We start from the raw sequence: 21,816 nt of genomic DNA, 5'->3' as shown, positions 1-21,816 counted from the left end.
TATAACTACTAGGGAAGTCCCGCTCCGATCTAAAGACTGTTATCGGCTGCCAATCTGGCATTTTTTAGAAGATTGGATCAGATTTAGTCATAAAATCGAACTGATTTGGGCCTGGTTCTGGGGAGGTCAAGAGGGGTCAATGCCCCCTTAAACAAACGTCCTATCTCAAATTAAAGTTTCCGAAGGTAGGGAAAAGGAAAATGAGCTGCACAACAGTGGGAGACTTAGAGGAAATAGCAAAGCATCTTAAGTTTCATTTTCACTTTGTACAGTTGTATGGTCGTACGGCATGGAACACACCCCCATATAATCCCCGGATGGACCTGTCCATAGACGCGCTATAGCAGAAGTGGCAAACATACAGCCCGTGGGCCAAAACCAGCCGACCAAAGGTTCTAATTTGCTTCACAGAATGAATTTGGAAAGTGCAAAAATTATACTTAAGTTATTAAGAGTCAAAGGTGTCCTACTTGTTTCAGTTCAGGTTCCATATTCAGCCCAATTGTGACTTAAAGTAAAATAATAGTATAATAACCTATAAGTAATGACTCCAAATTTAAATCAAAATTTCATCGTAAAAAGTATCGGTATCGCATCAATATCGGCAAAACTAATCATTAAAAAAATCGAATCAAAAGTAAAAAAATCCAGATCCAGATAAATAGTGCTGCATATTTGGATACATTTGAGATAATTTTACTTTACTTGAGTATTTCCAATTTAGGCAGCTTTATATGTGAAGTTTTTTATATTTGAAGATTATAGGCAAGGTAATTTCCATCTTTAGTCCCTACATAAAACAACATAGTTCATATAAAACAGCCCAATCCAGTGCACTCATTCAACAGACAAGTGAAACACATTATACATTTATACTACAGTTTACATACACGTACATACATATACACATAATTACAGTTTCTAATAGACTGTATCACTACATATAGTACTATGACAGCCTTTGCAGTGGCAGTTTTAGTAAAATTTCACCTTCACATTCCTTCATAGGTTGAGAAAATCTTCCTTAGACTAAATAAACACATGTAAATTGTTCTTAGCTGAAAAATGCAAATGTCACTAAGCCAAACTAAACCCAGGACCCCCTTGTTGTGAACTGTTGCACCACCATGCTACGCCAATGAAACTTTATCTTACTTGGGGTAACAGTAAAGCACTGACATGACCATTTTATTTTACTGCATAATAACTACTTTAAATGTTCATACTTTAAGTACATTTTGCTGAATACTTTAACTATGTAAGGTTATGAAACTTCCCTTAGAATCATCTTCACCTTGTGCTTTTATTACTGTACCTAAATAAAAGATATGCAGTTAATATTTAAATGCTTTAACTGGTGAAAAATAATTATTATCGTGCTCTGGGGATGGTTTACTATTAATCCCCTAGAAAGACTCCGAGTTCACAACAACCTCCTCCTGAACCATACAGTGGGGGTGCTACTCAGAAACACCGTACTCATGTTTACCTCTGCTTTCTGAGTGAAATCCTATTTGAAGTGGATAGACAACATAAAAGACCTCCTGCCAAATCTCTCGCCTCACAGCCTCCTCGTCCCTTCTCTCAGTTCAGCACCATAAGCTGCGGTGCTTTACTCAGGTTAGCATTTATGAGCCCGGCGGTGAAACTCGCTCTCCCACCGCCGTCTGTGTATGTGTGTAATCAGTGTTAAATCACTCCGGTGGAGTCAGTGGCTGCATCTCCACAACAATAGACCCCACAGTGACTCTGCCTCTAAGCCAAGGGTGTCCAAACTTTTTTTCAAGAGGGCCAGATGTGATAATGTGGACATTGCCAGGGGCCAGTGGTCCCTTCAGACATTTTTTAAACAGTAAAAATTACATATAAATGCGCTGCTCTACAACAATTTTATTTTCATTGTCACAATATCATTTCTTTAAATGGCAATGTAACCAAATCTAAGCCACTCAGGTGTGAACAAATAAAAAAAAAACAAAAAACAATTCTGCCTTCCTTTCACATCTGGAGTCAGATAACATAGAACAAACTGTATAGAGTATCTTAAACTTCCAAGTTGATAAAAATCTTAACCCCACATTCATTTTAAACATGACTTATATGAGTAATCATTACTCATATATTACTCAGTAATGCAAAGTCTGTTAACATTTAAGATGAAAACATATGACTCTTACTCTTGTCTTTCACAAAATCATTCAGAAAGTAATATTCTGTGTCACATCTACAAGTACATAACACCAGCAGTTACAGGCAACTAACCTGGCAACTTGGTAGCCTGCCTTGGTGGTGAATTCACTGAACTCCCAGGTTCACATGAAGAGTCACTGTTGTGAGTTTAAAGCAGCTTGAATTTACTTCACTTTTTCGGAGTGCTCACTCCCTGCTAGCTTGTCGTATGCGTTAGCATGTTTTGTCTGCTCGTGTGTCTTTACATTGAATTCCTTAAACAAGGCAACAGTCTCTTGACAAATTAGGCAAACATAATTGCCTCGATTTTCAGTGAAAAAAAAATTGTAATTCCTATCTCTCCTGGAAGCGGCGGCCCTCACTGTCAACTTTCGCTTTTTTATTTACAGGTGCCGTGGTTAGAAATTAGCGAAAAAGGTTCACAGCAAGGTCACAGAGCCTGATAGAGTTAGAGTGGTGCTGCCACCATGAGGTGAAAGGAGAAACTGCATTTTGAACCTTTTATGATTCATGTACTCGGTTCAACAGTCCAAGCGGGCCATAAATAATACAATATAAAACCCAAGCTGTGGGCCGTATAAAATCTGACCGCGGGCCGTGATTGGCCCCCGGGCCGGACTTTGGACATGCCTGGTCTAAGCTGTCTCCAGTTTTTAATCGAGTTGGGGAAAGGCTTGGCAGGTGAGACAGGTGAGGGATACGGGAAATGTGCATGTATATGTATTAAGAACTACCGTGTGTCAGTAGGTACAAATAAGCTGTGAATATACAGTGCAACAGCAAAATAAACAGGTTTTAGATATTTTGGATTTTCTTCTCCATGAACCTGTTTATAGTAATTTTTCCATATGTTCTTCCAACACTAGCGTGGGTTTTATAAAAAGGCTAAAAAGCCCCTTTTTCTCGGCTCTCTGTGATGTGTTGGGATATGCAATCCCAAATTCTTGTCTTGTTCTGTACCTCGGACATTTGGAAGAAACGGTGCATAAAGAAGACAGATATCTTGTCAAGATCCTCCTGGTGGCCGGGAAGAAGGCCATAACAAAGAACTGGCTTAAGACTGATGCTCCGTCTTACAAACAATGGCTTTCAATCATAGATGACATACTTGTCATGGAACATCTCACATAGAAACTGAAGTTGAAAGAAAATCTCTTCATAAAAAACTGGGGAAAATGGCTGACATTCAGGGACAGATGTGTCTATTAAGGAACCTAAATATATTCTGACACAAACACAGGCTGTTCTTTTCATTCGGTTGTTTTCTGTTCTTTTGTTTTTTTCACTGCTCCTCAACCTAAGGAGATTGTATTGTATTATACTGATAAAAATGAGAAATAATTAAAAAAAGACCCTTTTCCACAGCAGGAACTTTGAAAAACCTTGCTGCTTTTCCGCTAAAATCATCCAAGTAAAAAAACTTCCCCTGAACCCTAAAAGTTCCTGATACAGGGTGGGGAAGCAAAATTTACAATGAACATTTAGTGTTTTTTTCTCAGCAGGCACTACGTCAACTGTTTTGAAACCAAACATATATTGATGTCATAATCATACCTAACACTATTATCCATACCTTTTCAGAAACTTTTGCCCATATGAGTAATCAGGAAAGCAAACGTCAAAGAGTGTGTGATTTGCTGAATGCACTCGTCACACCAAAGGAGATTTCAAAAATACTTGGAGTGTCCATAAAGACTGTTTATAATGGAAAGAAGAGAATGACTATGAGCAAAACTATTACGAGAAAGTCTGGAAGATACTATTAAAGAAGAATGGGAGAAGTTGTCACCCCAATATTTGAGGAACACTTGCGCAAGTTTCAGGAAGCGTGTGAAGGCAGTTATTGAGAAAGAAGGAGGACACATAGAATAAAAACATTTTCTATGATGTCAATTTTCTTGTGGCAAATAAATTCTCATGACTTTCAATAAACTAATTGGTCATACACTGTCTTTCAATCCCTGCCTCAAAATATTGTAAATTTTGCTTCCCCACCCTGTAGGAGGTTAGGACTTTTCAGATTTCCCCAGATTCTTGGGGGCGGGGCTATGTGTTGAAGAACGCTGATTGGTGGAACACACCTGGAGCCTTCCACACTTCCATTAACCCACTATAGCAATGGTTAACGACCTTTTTTAGGCTTGTGACCCCATTTTAACGTCACAAATTTCTGGCGACTCCAGACATTCAAAACTGAGACTTTTTTTTTTTTCTGCTAAAATTAATTTGTTTCTGATCATGTAATAGTTTGCTATACTATGCTGCAAATTAATGTTAATTTTAGACGCCATTTAGTCTATATAATGTATATTATTATGGACGGAGGCAGAAAAGCCAGGTGTAGATTACGGCACAAAGTGACAATTTTATTTTCCTCGGTCAGGATATGTACAGTCAGTCCAGCTTGGATTTACAAGGTTGACAATTAATACTGAACAAAAACTAAAATCATCCGGGCACAAAAAACTTTTCCTGAACCCTAACCTTTCCCTGACAATAGTTCCAGGTAGGGGGCTAGGACTTCTCAGATTACCCCAGATTCTCGGGGGCGGGGTTATGTGCTGAAGAACGCTGATTAGTGGAACACACCTGCAGCCTTCCACACTTACCCACTTAAAGGTTATTTTCGTCACAACAACTGGTGTATCAACATTTTTTTGCCCAATTCCCCAGTGGAAAACACAACATGAAGCGGTGTTCATGTGCAATTTTTGAGTTTGTTAGTAGTATTTACCATAATTCTCATAGCACATGAAGGCAACATAAGGTCCTCGTGACAAAAGTTCTCGGGAATCTGCATATGCAACGTTGCAGCAGTTTGAGAGGTTGAACTTCTGGAGGTGAACGTTTGTAATGTCTGATAACTCACCTCTGCTCCTCCTCCAGGCGAGCTATGATCCGCTCCAGCTCGCCTCGCTCCTCCCTCTCCACGGCCTGAAGGATCTGGGCAGGACTCTGGGGCTGACTACAGGGGGAGCCTTCCCCCCCCAGTGTCTGGCAGTACTGCAGGATCAGGGCATGCTCATCATCCCTGTGGACATGAGTGGAAGGTGAGTGGAGAGGAGATGCTTTTGACTGAATACAGCACAGTTAAGGGTTACAGTGAGAATCTGAGATATGTTATTATTATTAAAATGTTCATTAGATTGTATTTTTATTGCTTTGTTTTTTCATTTCAGTTTGGCTTTAGCTGCCGATTTAATGTTTCTTTTATATCTGGGAGTTGATTAGTTTCACTTCAGCTCTTAGTTTTGGTGATGGGGAGTTTTTCAGGTTTTATGAGAACAGCCTTGATTTATAGCAGCTGACAAAGGTAGGATGAACGAATATGAGACATCAAATATGATTTACAAAAAAGTGTAACAAGTCCATTACTGTGTCATCTTCATTCAGATCATGTTTTATTACAAAGTGGGAGAGCAACCACGGAGAAAATTCAGCAGGAAAACACAAATTATGCTGATTTTACCACACATTTGTCATTTAAAGAGCTGTGGTCGCTATTCACAGGAAACATGTTTCTAGGAAATAAAAACAGCTAAACCAACAGGGTGCAGTATTTACAGATTAAAAACTGACTCTTGTTATTCTGTCAAACATTTCCAATTGTGATCATAGTGCGTGCGTGTGTGTGTGTGTGTGTGTGTGTGTACAGCCTAACTGTTATTTGTCATTTTATATTGTATTATATATTGTATTGTGTATTGACTGTTGTATTTTTTTAAATTGTACTGTATGCACTGTGTTGTGCAAATGGCTTTTGCTATAATCTTATGGATTTACATATGTATGTGCATTAATATGTGTTGTCCCTTAAATAAGTACAAATACAAATATTTAGAGAAATCTGTAACTCATTAACTGAAATGTTCATTTTCATTTGGTGCCTGTTGATAGTCTTACATCCCCCTTTGTTAAGCTAAAATTAACATTTACGTTTCTTGTGTTTTTTCACTGTAATTGAGATTGCTTGGGTTATTTTGAGCTTGTGCACTCTACGTACAGTGTTTCAATTCCACAATAAGATGGAAATAATATAAATCCACATCATTATGTGTACACAATAAACATATATACAATAATTCGCTATTAATATACACCCCTAGTAGCCCAAAAGGGAGTGAGAAGAAGTAAAACTTATTTACTCCTACCCCCAGTTTCACTTTTACATCGAAAAGTTGCAATTATATCAGAGAAATTAGTTGGCAACATACATACATGGAAGAAGAAGAAGAACAAGAAGACAAAGAAGACAAAAAAAAAAAGAAGACAAAAAAGACACTAAATAGCCTTCAAAGCCCTTCATCTCTATATTATTTTAAGACCTTTTCCTTATATTTTGATTTAAACTGTTGTATATTACTGGAGCATTGCTTTAGTTGAACCGGAAATCAAATCAAATCCATCAAAAATCAAATGATAATGTAAATATACATTCAGTAAACATGATGCAAAAAACCTCAATCTGTCATCTTATTGTTTTCTTACTTCTTTAACCCTTTCATGCATGAATTAGGAGAACCTGAATCAAGATTTTTTTTTCCTGAGTGTTTTTATTCCTCTTCAGGCATGAAAAAAAAAAAAATAACGTGACTGAATTTAAAAAAAAAAAATCAACCTGTTTTTCATGGAGTTACAGAAATGTCCACTCAGCTACACCATGAATTTTATTCTTGAAGCAAAGAAGTATGTATTTAAAACCCAATATCATAAAGTGATCTAAACATAGTGAAATGAAACCATGTTTAATGCAGCTAATCTGATGTTTTCTCACATTTTAACATATTCTAATACTAGTTATTGCTCACTTCATAGAGATAATATGCAAAAAATAAATATTAAAAATTGATTTCCACTCAAGAACAGCAAAGTTACAATAATGGTATGAATTACAGTTTATGAGATGACGCGTAAGTGCCCACTGTGTTGGTTGATATGGAACTAAAACAACAAAACCCGTGAATATACAAGAGTAAAGCTGTACAGTAACTGTCCACTGGAGTGACCACTATGCATGAAAGGGTTAATAAAACTTTTAACTTCAAGAATCATAAATGGGTCATAAATTTGCTTGTTAGAAAAGAGTCTCTTTGCACCAAATCTTAACTGACGGTGGTAGCTGTGAAGATATAAAAGACCTTCAGGTATTGTGTGTGTGTGCCACATTGTAAACAGACCCAGGTGGAACACAGATGTGTCAGTATGAACTATCCGATAACGGGGATGAGGGAGGACGGTGAGGAGACGGAGGAGACAGGGAGGAGAAAGGCTGCAGACAGATGGAATGATGTAGAAGGAGGAAGGTGTGTGTGTTGTTGTCTATCTGTGTGTGAGCACATGTCCGTCTCATGTGCAATCTCAGCGATCTGAAAGGGGGCGATGGCAGGTCTCACCAAAGCCCAGCTGTCACCTTCACTCTGAAACACACCTGAGAGCTTCAAGACTTAAAACGTGACAACCACACATGCATACACACAAAGATGGCAGGCTATTATTTAAAAGTCCGTTCCAGTGCTAAAGTGACGTTTCTGGAGCCAGTTTGACAGCTTGAAAAGGAGTTTGGCTGAGAAACTTCAGTGGCACACTGTCTCCATGTGTGGATTTCAATCCACTGCTGACTCTATTCGGGCATTTCTTTGGGATCCATCCAGCTGATCCAAATGTATTCTGCTGCCCAGGCTGTCAAACAGTGATGTTAATACTCTGTGGTTATGTAACATTGTAAAATCTGATTCAACATAAAGCCAAAAAATGCACTAAGTATAGAGTCTTACTTCCACAATATGTACGGTGATTATAAAGAAAAATTCACCACATTTGTAATTGTTAAGATGAAAAGATTAACCCATAAAGATCCAAATAACCACCAGTGACACACACCATCTACAGATATAAACTGTTTAATACCTGTTGATCCACTAATCCCATCAATACATGTCAATAATTGGTGTAAAATACAGTCATTCATCTTTTCATATTCATCAGATATGACCCATTTGGATGTTCAGAGGCTCCGTAGTTACCGTGGAAACAACATTATCTTCTGCAATATTAATTCACCAGTAAAACCCATGGAATTGGATCAACGATGACAGTTATTTTTACATTCAGTTAATATTTTTACTGAAAAAGTAAATATTTTTCTCCATTTGTCTCTGTTTTGATATAATTATCCCAGCCAAGGAAGGGCGGAGGTTATGTTTTCATCGGGGTTTGTCTGTTAGCAAAATAACTCATAAAGTTACGGACAGATTTGGATGAAATTGTCAGGAAATGTTGATACTGGCACAAGGAACAAATGATTAAATTTTGGTGGTGATTGGGAGGGGGGGGTGACTGATCTGACTTGATGGAGGTCTGTGCTCTCCAAGTGCTTTTCTAGTTAACTTTGAGTTTTTATAAACATCTACCTGATCTGTGAATTAAATATAGGAAAATACATGATTTACACCAAAAAAATGCAAAATACAGAGGATAATATTATAAAAAAAATGGTGATAAATCAGTTAAGAAAGACCGCTGACAAATGTTAAAAAAAAAAAAAAAAAAAAAAAAAAGGGGAAAAATGTAAAAAGTTCATAAAAACTTTGACCTACTTTTCCCGAAATGTAATGACATCTATTCTGGGTCACTGGCAATCTATAAACTCAATTTGGTATGAATTCAACCAAGAGTTTTGCTGCTGGAGTGTTAACAAACAAAGAAACAAACTAGAAAAGCACTAGAGAGCGCAGACCTCCACCAAGCCCACCTTCGATCACCACCAAACTTCAATAATTTGTTCCTTGTGCCAGTATCAACATTTCCTGAAAATTTCATCAAAATCCTTCCATAACTTTTGGAGTTATCTTGCTAACAGACAAACAAACACTGGTGAAAACATAACCTCCACCGTTCCTTGGCGGAGGTAACAATACCCCTTGCCTCCCCATCGGGGTGGGGGGGGGGTAACAAAGAAAAAACAGGTGTGTCCAAACTTTTGACTGGTAGTGTAATTCCAAGTTTTTGAATTCAGTTTAGCTCAGGTTTAGTCCAATCTGCTTCAAAGCCCATATCACAGTCTTCAATGACATTAAAACTCTGGCTGCACCTTAATCACTCAGAGTCTTTACTCCTTTTTTTTTTTGGTGATTGCCTATAAACTGCGTTCACACACTCTTATCAAGGCCAGACCATAACCTAGTGCATAATCCTCGACTATAATGAGTAAGTTAATCAAAACGGCTCCGCAGAGCACGGCAGCAAACTGAAATGTTTTACATAAGACAACCTTGAATTGCACTGTAGGGGAAGAACAATGAGTATGGAGCAAACACTGTGGATGCCATCTCCACAGGCATAATGACAGAGGTTAAGAACACGAGGCTTTTTCTTTCTCAGAGGTGACAGTAATTATACCATTTCACAAACTAAGACCAAGGAGTGATAGCTAATTTAAAGTACAAACAATGAGGCATTCTCTTTGCACATAAAAAAGAAAATACTGTACATGCCGTGCCAGTCGCTTTCCATGTTTTTTATCATTTATTATTCTGAGCTCGAGGTGTAATTTGAAGGAGAAGATACGAGTGTTTGGAAAAATAGTAATTTTGGTTTAGAAATTAAGCTTTATACACTCTTAATTTAAAAAAAGAAGCAATATCTAGTGCCTTTTCATCTGTAACCACTAATGCTTCACATCATTATGCAGGTTTTTCTTTATTCATCAATCCACTTCTTTTGCCTTTAAGAAAACATGTGTCTACCCTCAGGGCTTGCAGTTATTAATCAATCTAGCTCTGAAATGACTGACAACATACTGAAATAAGACTGAAATAAGGCTGAATACTAACAACCGACATGCACACACACACACACACACATATATATATATATATATATATATATATATATATATATATATACATATAGTCTATGTTTCTTTGAAATACAGGTATGCTGTCACATGAGACATCGAGGCATCGAAGACAAGATGAGCTCTTGCAGAGAAACCTGAAAATTGGTGACAAAAAGCGTCGGATGGGGGCTAAAAATTGGAGATCTGCAGTAACGCGGTGACCAATTAGCCCGGTCCCTGGCAACAGGAAGCTGCAGCCGGGCATTAGAGGGTAGCTGGCAGGACAAACACCGAGAACAGCAGGACGGGATCATTATATGTGTGGAAATGGGGGACCACAGGGGGGTAGAGCTGGCTTCTACACTACGTGCCCTGTCAGATTGGTAGAGAGAGGAAGTGGAGTGAAATGACTGGAGGTTCGGGGAGTGTGGGGGTAAAAATTAATGAAGGGACAAAGAGAAGAAAGGGCTGATAGGGGAGGAGAGCATCAGTGTGGGAGAAGTATTGAATACGAATAATGGTGATGAATGGCAAGGCTACCGGCTGCGATGCATTGTGAATATGAGCGTTTGAAGAGGGTAAGAGGAGGACAAAGCTGGGGGGGGGGGGGGCTTTTACATTGTTTACCTCATGACAATAACGTCCGAGCTAACATATCACAAAGCCAGGAGATCAGATCCTTTCAAGAAGAATATTATCAGCCGGTATGAAAAGACAAAGAGGGATGATGAAGGAGAAACAGAAGGAAAGTGAGTCGTTTTTTTTTTTTTTAAAGCTGGAAGACGACAAGAGGAAATGCATTGTTTTGGATGTTAGGCATTAAAGGCATGTATTAGTTTACCTTTGTGTTTAGGCGTTTGATCTGAAGGCTGTCTGGGCCCAAAGGTAAAACATGATTAGACTATAACTAACATGGTGAAAGGACGAGGAGAAGGAGAGTATGATGAAAGCAGGGTTAAAAGAAATTAAAGGAAGAGGGACATGAATGAATGAATATGAAAGACGTGAAATATTGACGGCACTGGGGAAAAGACTGGAATCCAAGAGATAACCAGACAAAAAAGTAAAAAAAAAAAACAAGAGGGAAGTGGGATGTCTTGCTGTTCGGTGACTGGAGGTCCGAGGAAACAGGCAACACGGACTTGGGTGCTTCTATGAAACTGGGTTCATTTTTGTACCAGCTTTTTAGAGCCAATAATAAAAGAGAAATTTAGACATATTTCCCCCCAGGATGTACCTAATGATGACCTCAGATAAATAGAAAAAAAAAAAATTACTCTTGCTCTGAGCCATCCCAAAAATAATGACTTTTTAATCCAATATTGGGGCCAAAAATAGGACCAAAATTGGGACAGGAAAAGCTACTTAGGTGTCAGTGCATTAAATCTGAAAAACATGTCTGCAAATCGTCTTATATACCGCTACAAATAAAGACAGTGTTAAATTTGTTCATCGTAGGGGTTTTTCTTTTCCAGACATGTGGGTTTTTCATGAATCTCAGTCTCATTCCAGGTTTCGTATGTAACACATCGGGTCCACTTGCGTTACATGCAGAACCTGCCCATTTAAACAGAGAAATTGTGAGTGACTTTGCAACAGCGGTCATTTTTGTGAAACACTCTGCCTTGCATATTTAGTTCAATTCCCAAAATGTACCTGCGACAGAATAAAAAGATATTCGAAAAAATAGGAGCACAAAATTTTTGTGTCCTTTTTACCATGTTACATGCAGATTTGTGTATAAAAAAATAATATAAAAATGTGTTTTATCTGAAAAATAGTTTCTCTTTTATCTCAGTAAGTATTTATTTTTAAAATAGACCCAAACTTGCTTCATAACATTAGTCTACATCTGGTTTGAATTTTTAGCCCCCATGTCCTGTTTTTAGGGACCAGTTTCATAGAAGCACCCACTTCCTAATTAACCAAATTAAGACCCAAGCAGCCACCACTGACCAAAAGCACCTACTGATATAAATGTTTAATACCTGTTGATCCACTAATCCTATCAATACATGTAAATAATTAGTGTAAAATACAGTTTGTCATCTTTTCATGGTCATCAGATATGACCCATTTGGATGTTCAGAAGCTCCGTAGTTACCGTGGAAACACTGTCATCTTCTACAACATTGATTCACCAGTAAAACCCATGGAGTTGGATCAATGACAGTGGATGGACACACTGGGTTTATGTTTAGTTAATGATAATCTTTGCTGAAAAAGTCACTTTTTCTTCAGTTTTCTCTATTTCTGATTGAATAACCTTTGAATTCACTCTGAACTTCTATGAACATCTATAAGATCAGTCAGTGAAATATAGGAAAATACCTGATTTCCACTGAAAAAAAACACAAAATACAGATGATAATATTACTATAAATGATAATTATTCACTGAAGGAAGGTTAAATCTAGAAAAAAATTCATTTCATTACAGTCAGAACAGTAGCACTGGGTCTTTACGGGTTAAGGATTCCCTTTGAGATAAAAGCAGTGCAGGACAGGGATGATGGAGGCGCTGAAGCCACACACACATCATCAAGAGATAAAAACACTTTCTCTCTCTCTCTCACACACACACACACCCACACACACAGTAATTACTGATATCTCTGCACAGCTGGAAGCGAGTCCGAATCAGTGTTTGCAGCCTTTGAATGATCTGAAAATACACGCCAGAACCCAAACATGCATGTAATTGGCAAACTCAGTCATCCATGTTCCACTATGCTTGTTTTCATAAACTGACACACACTGCCAATAAGACACCTTGTGTGTGCACAGATGTTGGTGAAATCAACTGGAGGCGAAACGAGAGAATAAAGCTTAAAAGACAATGAACCACTTTAAACCAAAGGAGAGGAAGTGAGGCTCATTTTGCAGCTGAACAATGTGACCGCACAATGCACAGCTTTATGAAGGTTTAGAAATGAGAACGGCTGACTGGGCTGGTTTTCTGTAAAGAAACATTATTATTTTATAATGAGATTTCAATGTTACTTTGTTCCTTTAAGTTGTGCTTGATGGACATTCCGTGGTATAAATACAGGGTTATTAGCTGCTTTGTGCCTTTTGAAAACATCCCACACTTGATTCACAACGATGTGAATGACACTTTATATCAGCGTAATAACATTTAAAAGGGTCATATTTAGTTAAATCCACTTTTATTAGTCTTTGGTTCATTTATTTGTGTATTTGGACCCTAATAGTTCATAAAGTTTGAATTTGAACCCTCCAGGTGCTGCAAAGTTATCTTTATATTAATTCTGGCAAAAATCGAGTGGATTTCTACAACCTGTTTCAATTCCTTCTTAATTTGTTAAGTTTACAACTAGTTACAAGAGCACGACTGATATGGGATTTTTGGAACCAATGCCGATGCCGATATTGGTGCCTAAAAAAAAGCAGATATCCCATATATCAGCCGATAATCAACATATTGAATAAGAACATTGATACACACAGGGTATAATAGTCTTATATTAGATAATGGTGGACATGTGGATCAACAGTTGTATAAGTATTTGTTTATCTCACACAGGTAATTGACACAACTTTACAACACTGCATAATAGTCTTCTATTAGACCACCGTACTTTCCGGACTATAAGCCGCTACTTTTTTCTCGTTTTGAACCCCGGGGCTTATACAGCGATGCAGCTCGAGTATAGATTTATACGGGCTAACAGCCACCTGGGGGCGCTCTAGCAGGAAGCGCAAAAGTGAGACAGACAGGTGGAAGAGGTGATGCGGAGAGGAGAAGTTTTAATCTTAACTTTTAACAGTCATTTTGCATGTCATGCACAAACCCTCATCATGGAAAACACACAAAGAAATGCATATTTTGCAGCTTTTAAGTTAAAAGTAATCGATGCATCTGTCTAAGAAGGAAACAGAGCTGTAGCACGGAAGTGCCATTGAGCAACAACGGAGGAGAGACTGAGAAGGAGTGTGACGGAGAATTTGAGGCTGTTCAACTCCAACACTGAAGAAGACGACTGTAGTGGTTTAATGAGCAGAAGGAAGATGAAGATACAGATCAACGACTTTTCTGGGTTTTTGAACCAGCCATGTTCCTGCCGTTTTACAGGCACTGTTTAGAAAAAAGCAGTTAAGGTATGGAAATAAATACTTAAATAATCTTTCTGTTTACCATCTTTCTGTGTAAATATCTCGTTACAATGTGGACACCTGCGGCTTATAGTCCGGTGCCGCTTAAAGTCAGCCGCGGTTTATAGTCAGGTGTGGCTCATATTCCGGTGCACTTTATAGCCCGGAAAGTACGGTAGTATGTGACCCATGGAACCACAGGTGGTAGACGTGATAGTTTTTAAGATGGGGAGAGCAGAATTTTGGGAAAAGATGTGAGTCTATATTTTACAAGTAGTGAAATAAAAACTGTTTGGTAAATCATTTTTTAAAATGTAAGCGACAATTAATATACAGTGTTAACACACAGGAAATGCACGGACGGGGGTGAATAGCTCATGGGGGTGGGGGGGGGAGGCGTCCATCTTCGGAGCAGGGGGTAGCACTCCATGATTATCGTGGGGGGGGGGGGGGGGCATCCTTGTCAGAGTGGGGTGGATGGTGGTCCGTGGCCCGTCGGTCAGGGTCTACTAGTTACGTCATGACATTTGCACGTATACGGTCAACACTTCGGATGAACATTTCTCCGAGTACGACATAATTGTTTACCAGCAGCAGCGGTTGTAGTACAAACTGAAAATATGTCCAAACTTCGAGCCGATTACCTAAAATGTTCAGTTGTTGGTTGTATTAATAAACTCAAGCGGCTGAACAGGACAGAGCAGCACAGTGAACAACCTGGAGGGGGTGGGGTCATGTGCATTTAAAGGGCCAGCGCTCATAACAACCTGTCTGGTGTCATTACCCAAAAATAGTGTTGAAGATGGACCTGTGGAGTTGAAATAATGAAGAATTCAGACCCAAACATAGCATTTACAGTTTATGTAGACCACAGGGAAATGTTTTAAAATGCATAATCCCATTTAAAAAAGCTAAATATCACTCCTTTAAGTCAGTGTTATCACATTCATGGGACAGACTTGGAGAAAAAGAAGAAAAGTTCCTTTGCGCTACGATAAGTGTATAACTTAAGCTGCTATAAAGATGAATGACAGTTTTCTTTAAAGTATTGAAGCTTTATTTAGCTTTTAGTCAAGACGAAGAGCCTAAATGTGGAGACTCCTTTTAAATATGTTCATTATTCTTTACAAAGCTGCCAATGCTAATCCGCTAGACAAGCTGGATGTTTTTAATGTTTCTTCCCAATTAGCAGTGACATTAAAACGGCAAAATATTACAATTCATGTTGAATTTTCTGATCTGAACGCTCCCTATTAAGTCTTATTCATTTTATGCACAGTAGCAGACAAAAGTAGCTGTCCGACGCTTTATAAAACTGTACATGAGATATACACGGTATAAAATATGAGCTTGGACAATAGTGTTTGTTTTCTTCTTAAAGTTGAAAGTGTCATAATGCAGACAGGTGCTATATTGTGTGTTATGCTGATAAAGTGAGTAAAAAAACATCTTGTCAAAGACTTGTACTAGCATCCAGTCCAAGTTATTGTTTATGGTTTAGGCTTTTGTTTTCTTTGGATCGTATATCTTCTGTGTTCTGTGACAGGATAGCCTTTTTTTTTTGCAAATCTTACAGAAATAGTTATCTTTAAATGCAAAATACCCTTCGAGAGTAAGACTATGTTCTTCGGACACATACCTCAGGATGGTAACCGTGCGTATGCGTGCGTCACTTTCCGTCCTACTTCTGATACTATGGGGGTACAGGGCAGTGCAGTCCGTGCCCCCGCAGAAGTGAAACTTCTTGCTCATTTATCTTTTCCCTACCTCCTGAAGCTTCGCAAACTTTAATTTTAGGGGGCAGGATGTTTGTCTTGGACTATTATATATTATATGTATGTATAATAACCCCCCCCCCTTTTTTTTTTTTCCCTGTGTCCACCGGGGTGACTGCAGGAGCCAGGAGGATGTTTTCAACTTCTGTCTCACCAACTGTGGAATAATAATAATAATGGATTAGATTTATATAGCGCTTTTCTGTGAACGCATACTCAAAGCGCACACAGTGGATCCATTATTCATTCGCTCTCACATCCTCCCTCTGGTGGTGGTAAACTACATCTGTATCCACAGCTGCCCTGGGGCAGACTGACGGAAGCGTGGCTGCCAATCTGCGCCTACAGCCCCTCCGACGACCACCAAACATTCACACACATTCATACACCAGTGTGAGTAGCAGCACTGGAGGCAAGGGGGGTGAAGTGTCTTGCCCAAGGACACAACAGCGCATGGACAGAGCGGGATTCGAACCGCCAACCCTTCAGTTACTGAACGACCTGCTCTACCAACTGAGCCATGGCCGCCCCAGTCTCACTGACTGTGGACTACACCAACCTCCAGGGAAAAGGCTCCGATCTGACACCGACCCTGCATTTGTGCGTGTATTTAGTCGGGGGTGCACTGCTCCTACAAACTGACCGGTCGGTCTGTGTTTGGCTCCACCATGTCCCTAAAGCCATTCTAACTCATCAGCGCCATGATCCGGTTCGATGGCTGGCTATCCCAGCCGCGGCATTGCAGTGCGGACAAACTGGCAGCCTTCGGACAGGTGTGGACAGGTGGACAAAGGCAATTAACCGACAATTAATAATTTCATCGAGCAAATTCTCATCGACAATTAATCGATAGTCGATTAGTCGTTTACATCCCTAGCCTTAAGTTTAAAATTATTTAGAAATATTGAATTGAGATGGTAGATATGTTTTTGTTGTTGATTTTTTTTTTTATTATGGTGTGAATGCTCCATGCTGTACACATTTAAGTTGATGTAAGCAGTGTATTAGGTGAAAAGGATAGGCAAAAAAAAAAAAGCTTTTGCTTCTTTTGCTTCTGTTTATTATGGGGTTTGTCCGTGCTATCTGCATTACATTTTGGTGTCCCCGTAACGTGGTAACATGTATTTTGTCAACATGTTACCGCGTAACGGGGACACCAAAATGTAATGCAGATAGCATGGACAGACCCTATGATTAATGAACTGAGTGCAATGATTGATGTAAAAACCCAAATAAATTCATTCATTCCTAAATTTATGGAAATGTGGTTGAAATGGATTGTATATATCACCTCATTGAGGCCAGATTTAACTTAACTGGAAATGACAAGTTATAATTGAACTGCTTGAATGTACTGAAGCTGAAACTTGTGTGGTTTTTGGAATAAGAATAATGAAAATAAGGGAAACATCTATTTTGTTCTAAGGTATGTTTAAAAAAATATATACACTACAAACAAAAAGTTAAGGATATTTAATTTTTTTTTGGTAATTTTTTTGGTCATTTTTGCCATTTGTAAATAAAACTATGTCTGGTCATTAAAAAAAAACTGTTTCAATTCAGTTTACACACAAAAGAGTAAAAAGTGCTGTGCAAGAATCCCAACTGAAAAAAAATACCCCAAAAATGTAAAATATTCTTAACTTTTTGTTTGTAGTGTATATAAAAAAATAAAATTAAGTATATCAAAAAAATGGGGAAGACTTACATCAGATGTTTTTTTTTTTGTTTTGTTTTTTTTGTGTTTTTTCTCTAAACAGAGAACTTATATACATGTTTATGTTGAATTTCATGTTTTACCATTGTTGATTTTTCAGATACGGTATACAGATGTGTTCGGATGTCTGTTGTAAAGTATTTCTCCAAATGGAAAAAAATAAAACTATAAAAATAAATAAATAGATAAAAAAAAAAAATCTTACAGAAATGATGCAAACGTGAGTGAGAGCAGACTGGAAGCACTAAAATTGGGTGGGTGTTATTTTTTCTCTCTGCTGTTAAACTCATTAGCCTTCATGAAACCATCATCTTCCTCAGCTCATTAGTGGCCAACACTTTTCTGAATGTGAGTGTGAGTGGTGGTGCAGAGCTGGCAAAGATAATAGCTTGTTCTCTTAAAAGAAAAAAAAAAGAAAAAAAAAGAAAAATAGTCTGAGAACAAAGCACAAAACAGCGAGGAGGAGTGGGGATAATGTGTTTGTCCCAAATTACAAAAGCTCTGAGAGGAAAATAAATCCACCACTGTTCCCATCTTCTCCCCACTCACTGGCACTTTTCTTTCTTTTTTTTTTTTTTTTTTGCCTCTGTATTGTTCCGTCTTTCTATTGATCAGTTGAAAAGCAGCAAAAGTGGAGAAATGAAGCTTCAGTTGTACACCTCCTATATTCTGCAGCAGGGTCAGATGAAGGTGAAGAGTGGGAACAGTGGCCCACACCATGCATCCACAGCAGCAGGAGATGCAGCTTTCAACAGGATTCATCTTCACTCATCATCCTTAAAGGCTTCACTGCTCCCCCCCCATGCATTTCCACCGCTGAGCTCTAATTTCCCTCTGTATGTAGGTTCTTTTCTTAGAAATCCAAAACTTATCTCCTTTTCTGTAAGAGAAAGAAGAATCTCCAGGTGCTCGCTTTTCAAAATTTCTATAAGAGCACCAGTGACAGAAAGTCGATTTTTTTTTTTTTTATCAGTGCTGCTTGAAACTGCTGCTGAGTTTAACCCATAAAGACCCAAATGTCCACCAGCGACCAAAAGCATCTACTGATTTAAAATGTTTAAGAACTGTTGATCCATTAATTCTATCAATACATGTAAATAATTGGTGTAAAATGTAGTTTGTCATCTTTTCATGGTCATTAGATATGACCCATTTGGACGTTCAGAGGCTCTGTAAGTGAACATGGAAACACCGTCATCTTCTACAACATTGATTCATCAGTAAAACCAGTGGAGTTGGATCAATGACAGTGGAGAGAGACACTTGGTTCATGTTCAGTTAATATCTTTCCTGAAAAAGTCACTTTTTCTTCAGTTTTCTCAGTTTTTGCCATAATAACCCTCAAATTTAATCTGAGCTTTTATGAACATCTGCATGATCTGTGAATTAAATATAGGGAAATACATTATTCTCACTGAAAAAACACAAAATAAAGAGGAAGATGTTATAATACATGGTAGTAAATCAAATAATAAAGGTCAAATATAGAGAAAAAAATTATGGGTCATGGATAAAAAAAATTAAATCAATGTTGAGAGAAAGTAAAAACCATTTCTGAGGCATTTTGGATGCAAAGATAACAATTTAAACAAAACTAACCAATGCAATGATATTTATCGCACTATAAAACTACATTATGAGATTTGTTACTATTGTTTTGTATCCCAGACCTCTATTAGAAAAAAAACACCTGAATTCAACATGTCCCAATACTTTTGTCCATCCTATATTATGAAAGGGAAGTGGACTCCGTGTGTCTCGGGCATCACACAAAATCCAGAAAGAGCTGACTGCTGCAGTTTGTCGTACTTATGCATTTTTGGTCAAGGAAGAGACTAGCGAAAACGACAAGTCAATAGGACCGATATTTTAGGAAATATTAGTAATTTTGGAATATAATGGCCTCCCAATGGCCAATCACATTGCTATGCCCAGAATCATAGAATCAACATTGAAGTGGGTTACCTAGCAACAGGTAAACAATAGGTAGGAGTTTGATCAATGACAGTGGATGGGCACACTTGTTTTTATATCAGTTAATGATAATCTTTGCTGAAAAAGTCACTTCTTCAGTTTTTAATAACCTTTGAATTTACTCTGAGCTTCTATGAACATCTACATGATCAGTGAATTAAATATAGAGAAATAAATGATTTTCACTGAAAAAAATGCAAAATACAGATGATAATATTACTATAGATGGTGATAACAGGGTGGGGAAGCAAAATTTACAATGAACATTTAGTTGTTTTTTCTCAGCAGGCACTACGTCAATTGTTTTGAAACCAAACATATATTGATGTCATAATCATACCTAACACTATTATCCATACCTTTTCAGAAACTTTTGCCCATATGAGTAATCAGGAAAGCAAACGTCAAAGAGTGTGTGATTTGCTGAATGCACTTGTCACACCAAAGGAGATTTCAAAAATACTTGGAGTGTCCATAAAGACTGTTTATAATGGAAAGAAGAGAATGACTATGAGCAAAACTATTACGAGAAAGTCTGGAAGATACTATTAAAGAAGAATGGGAGAAGTTGTCACCCCAATATTTGAGGAACACTTGCGCAAGTTTCAGGAAGCGTGTGAAGGCAGTTATTGAGAAAGAAGGAGGACACATAGAATAAAAACATTTTCTATGATGTCAATTTTCTTGTGGCAAATAAATTCTCATGACTTTCAATAAACTAATTGGTCATACACTGTCTTTCAATCCCTGCCTCAAAATATTGTAAATTTTGCTTCCCCACCCTGTATTCACTTAAGAAAGTTAATTCAGTCAGGTTAAATGAGTCATTTTTTCATTTTCTGATAGTGGATTCTCAATCGAATATGAAAAGAATGAATGATACACAGGATTCTACACACATACACAAACAAAACAAGATAACATGGACAGCCTTTCAGTGCAATTGAAATGCAGGAACAAGCTCAGCATAGGTCAAGTGCATGGACCATCAGGGACCAGAATAAATAAATAAATAAAAAAATACAAAGATGAGCAGCAGATACATATTGTGGTCACAATGTTTGACCATCAACAGATTTAAGAAGCCTGATGGCAGAGGGAATAAAAGAGCAGGCGTATCTGTTTGTTGTCTTCGGTGGAGCGAGGTAGCGCATTCCTGAGGGCATTAAAACAAAATTCTTGAACCAGGGCATGATCAGGTCGACTCATGACCTGACGAGCTTTCTGGACCACCTGTTTCTTCCAAAGGGAGCTCAGGTCCGTCAGTGGGATGCCAATAATCTCAGCATGATGATTAAAGTACGTGATCAGTAAATTTAATATAGGGAAATATCAGGTTTTTACTGAAAAAAATGCAAAATAGAGAAGATAATAGAGAAGTTAAATGTTAAATGGTGGTTAATTAGAGAAAAAATTAAGTTGGGAAGTGCCACAAAAGTAGCACTGGGTCTTTTTTTTTTGTTTTAGTGCTAGACAAATATTGTGATGGGGTAACACAAACATACAAACAAACAAAACATAGACATTAAGCAAAACAAAGACAGGCGCATACAGAGGGCTATTTACAGGTGCAGTTGTGTGTGTGTGTGTGTATATGTGGGATTATTTATGATTATTTTATACGGGTTGAGCATATTCAGGTGGAGACAGAAGAAGGAATGCAAACAAAATTGACAGTCTAATAATAAGTACAAGGGTCAAAAGATGTGAGTATACAAAAGCGAGAAATCAGTAAAGGGATTTAAATAATAGTATAAAAAGAAGCTTAAGGGAAAAAAAAGAAAAAAAACCCCAGCAAAATCAATAATCTCATATACAGTATTAGTGACAGTCTCCCCTCTTTCTCTTCCTTTTTCTTTTTTTTTCCCATTGTTTTTATTGCTATTTTTTGTTTTTCACTCAACAAAACAATAGTCGCTTTTCCATTGGACATAAATGCTAAATTTTACCGATGTTTATAAATGTCGAAAAAACAGAAGTGTGCAATATCGGTTTTTCCACTAAATCACAAATACAATCCAAAGTGCATGTAGACCTGAATTCAACTACATTGGCTGCTTTGTGTGATGGTCCTTGGTTTTAAAAGAGACTAATGTTTAAGATAGCCAATAAAGTTGGTGAAGTTTTCTTAAAAAACTATATTTTCAGATGAAAAGATTAGATTTTCAGGTGTTTGTTGTTCTTCGAGAAGTGTAGAAAAACAAATCC

The 21,816-nt window shown here is 37.8% G+C and overlaps 1 protein-coding gene across 6 annotated transcripts in view; it reads right to left on the bottom strand.

Annotated features, from left to right (window-relative positions):
- The window catches only part of utrn (utrophin), a 397,580-nt gene that overhangs the window by 18,580 nt on the left and 357,184 nt on the right, over positions 1-21,816 (bottom strand). For all 6 annotated transcript variants that reach the window (XM_030127978.1, XM_030127982.1, XM_030127981.1 and 3 more), the window contains one exon: positions 5,060-5,221. In XM_030127978.1, coding sequence (XP_029983838.1) covers positions 5,060-5,221 — 162 coding nt within the window. The remainder of the gene's footprint in view (positions 1-5,059; positions 5,222-21,816) is intronic.

This window comes from Sphaeramia orbicularis, chromosome 24, assembly GCF_902148855.1.
Source record: "Sphaeramia orbicularis chromosome 24, fSphaOr1.1, whole genome shotgun sequence".
NCBI classification, from domain to species: domain Eukaryota; kingdom Metazoa; phylum Chordata; class Actinopteri; order Kurtiformes; family Apogonidae; genus Sphaeramia; species Sphaeramia orbicularis.
This window is presented reverse-complemented; position numbering and strand designations above follow the sequence as displayed.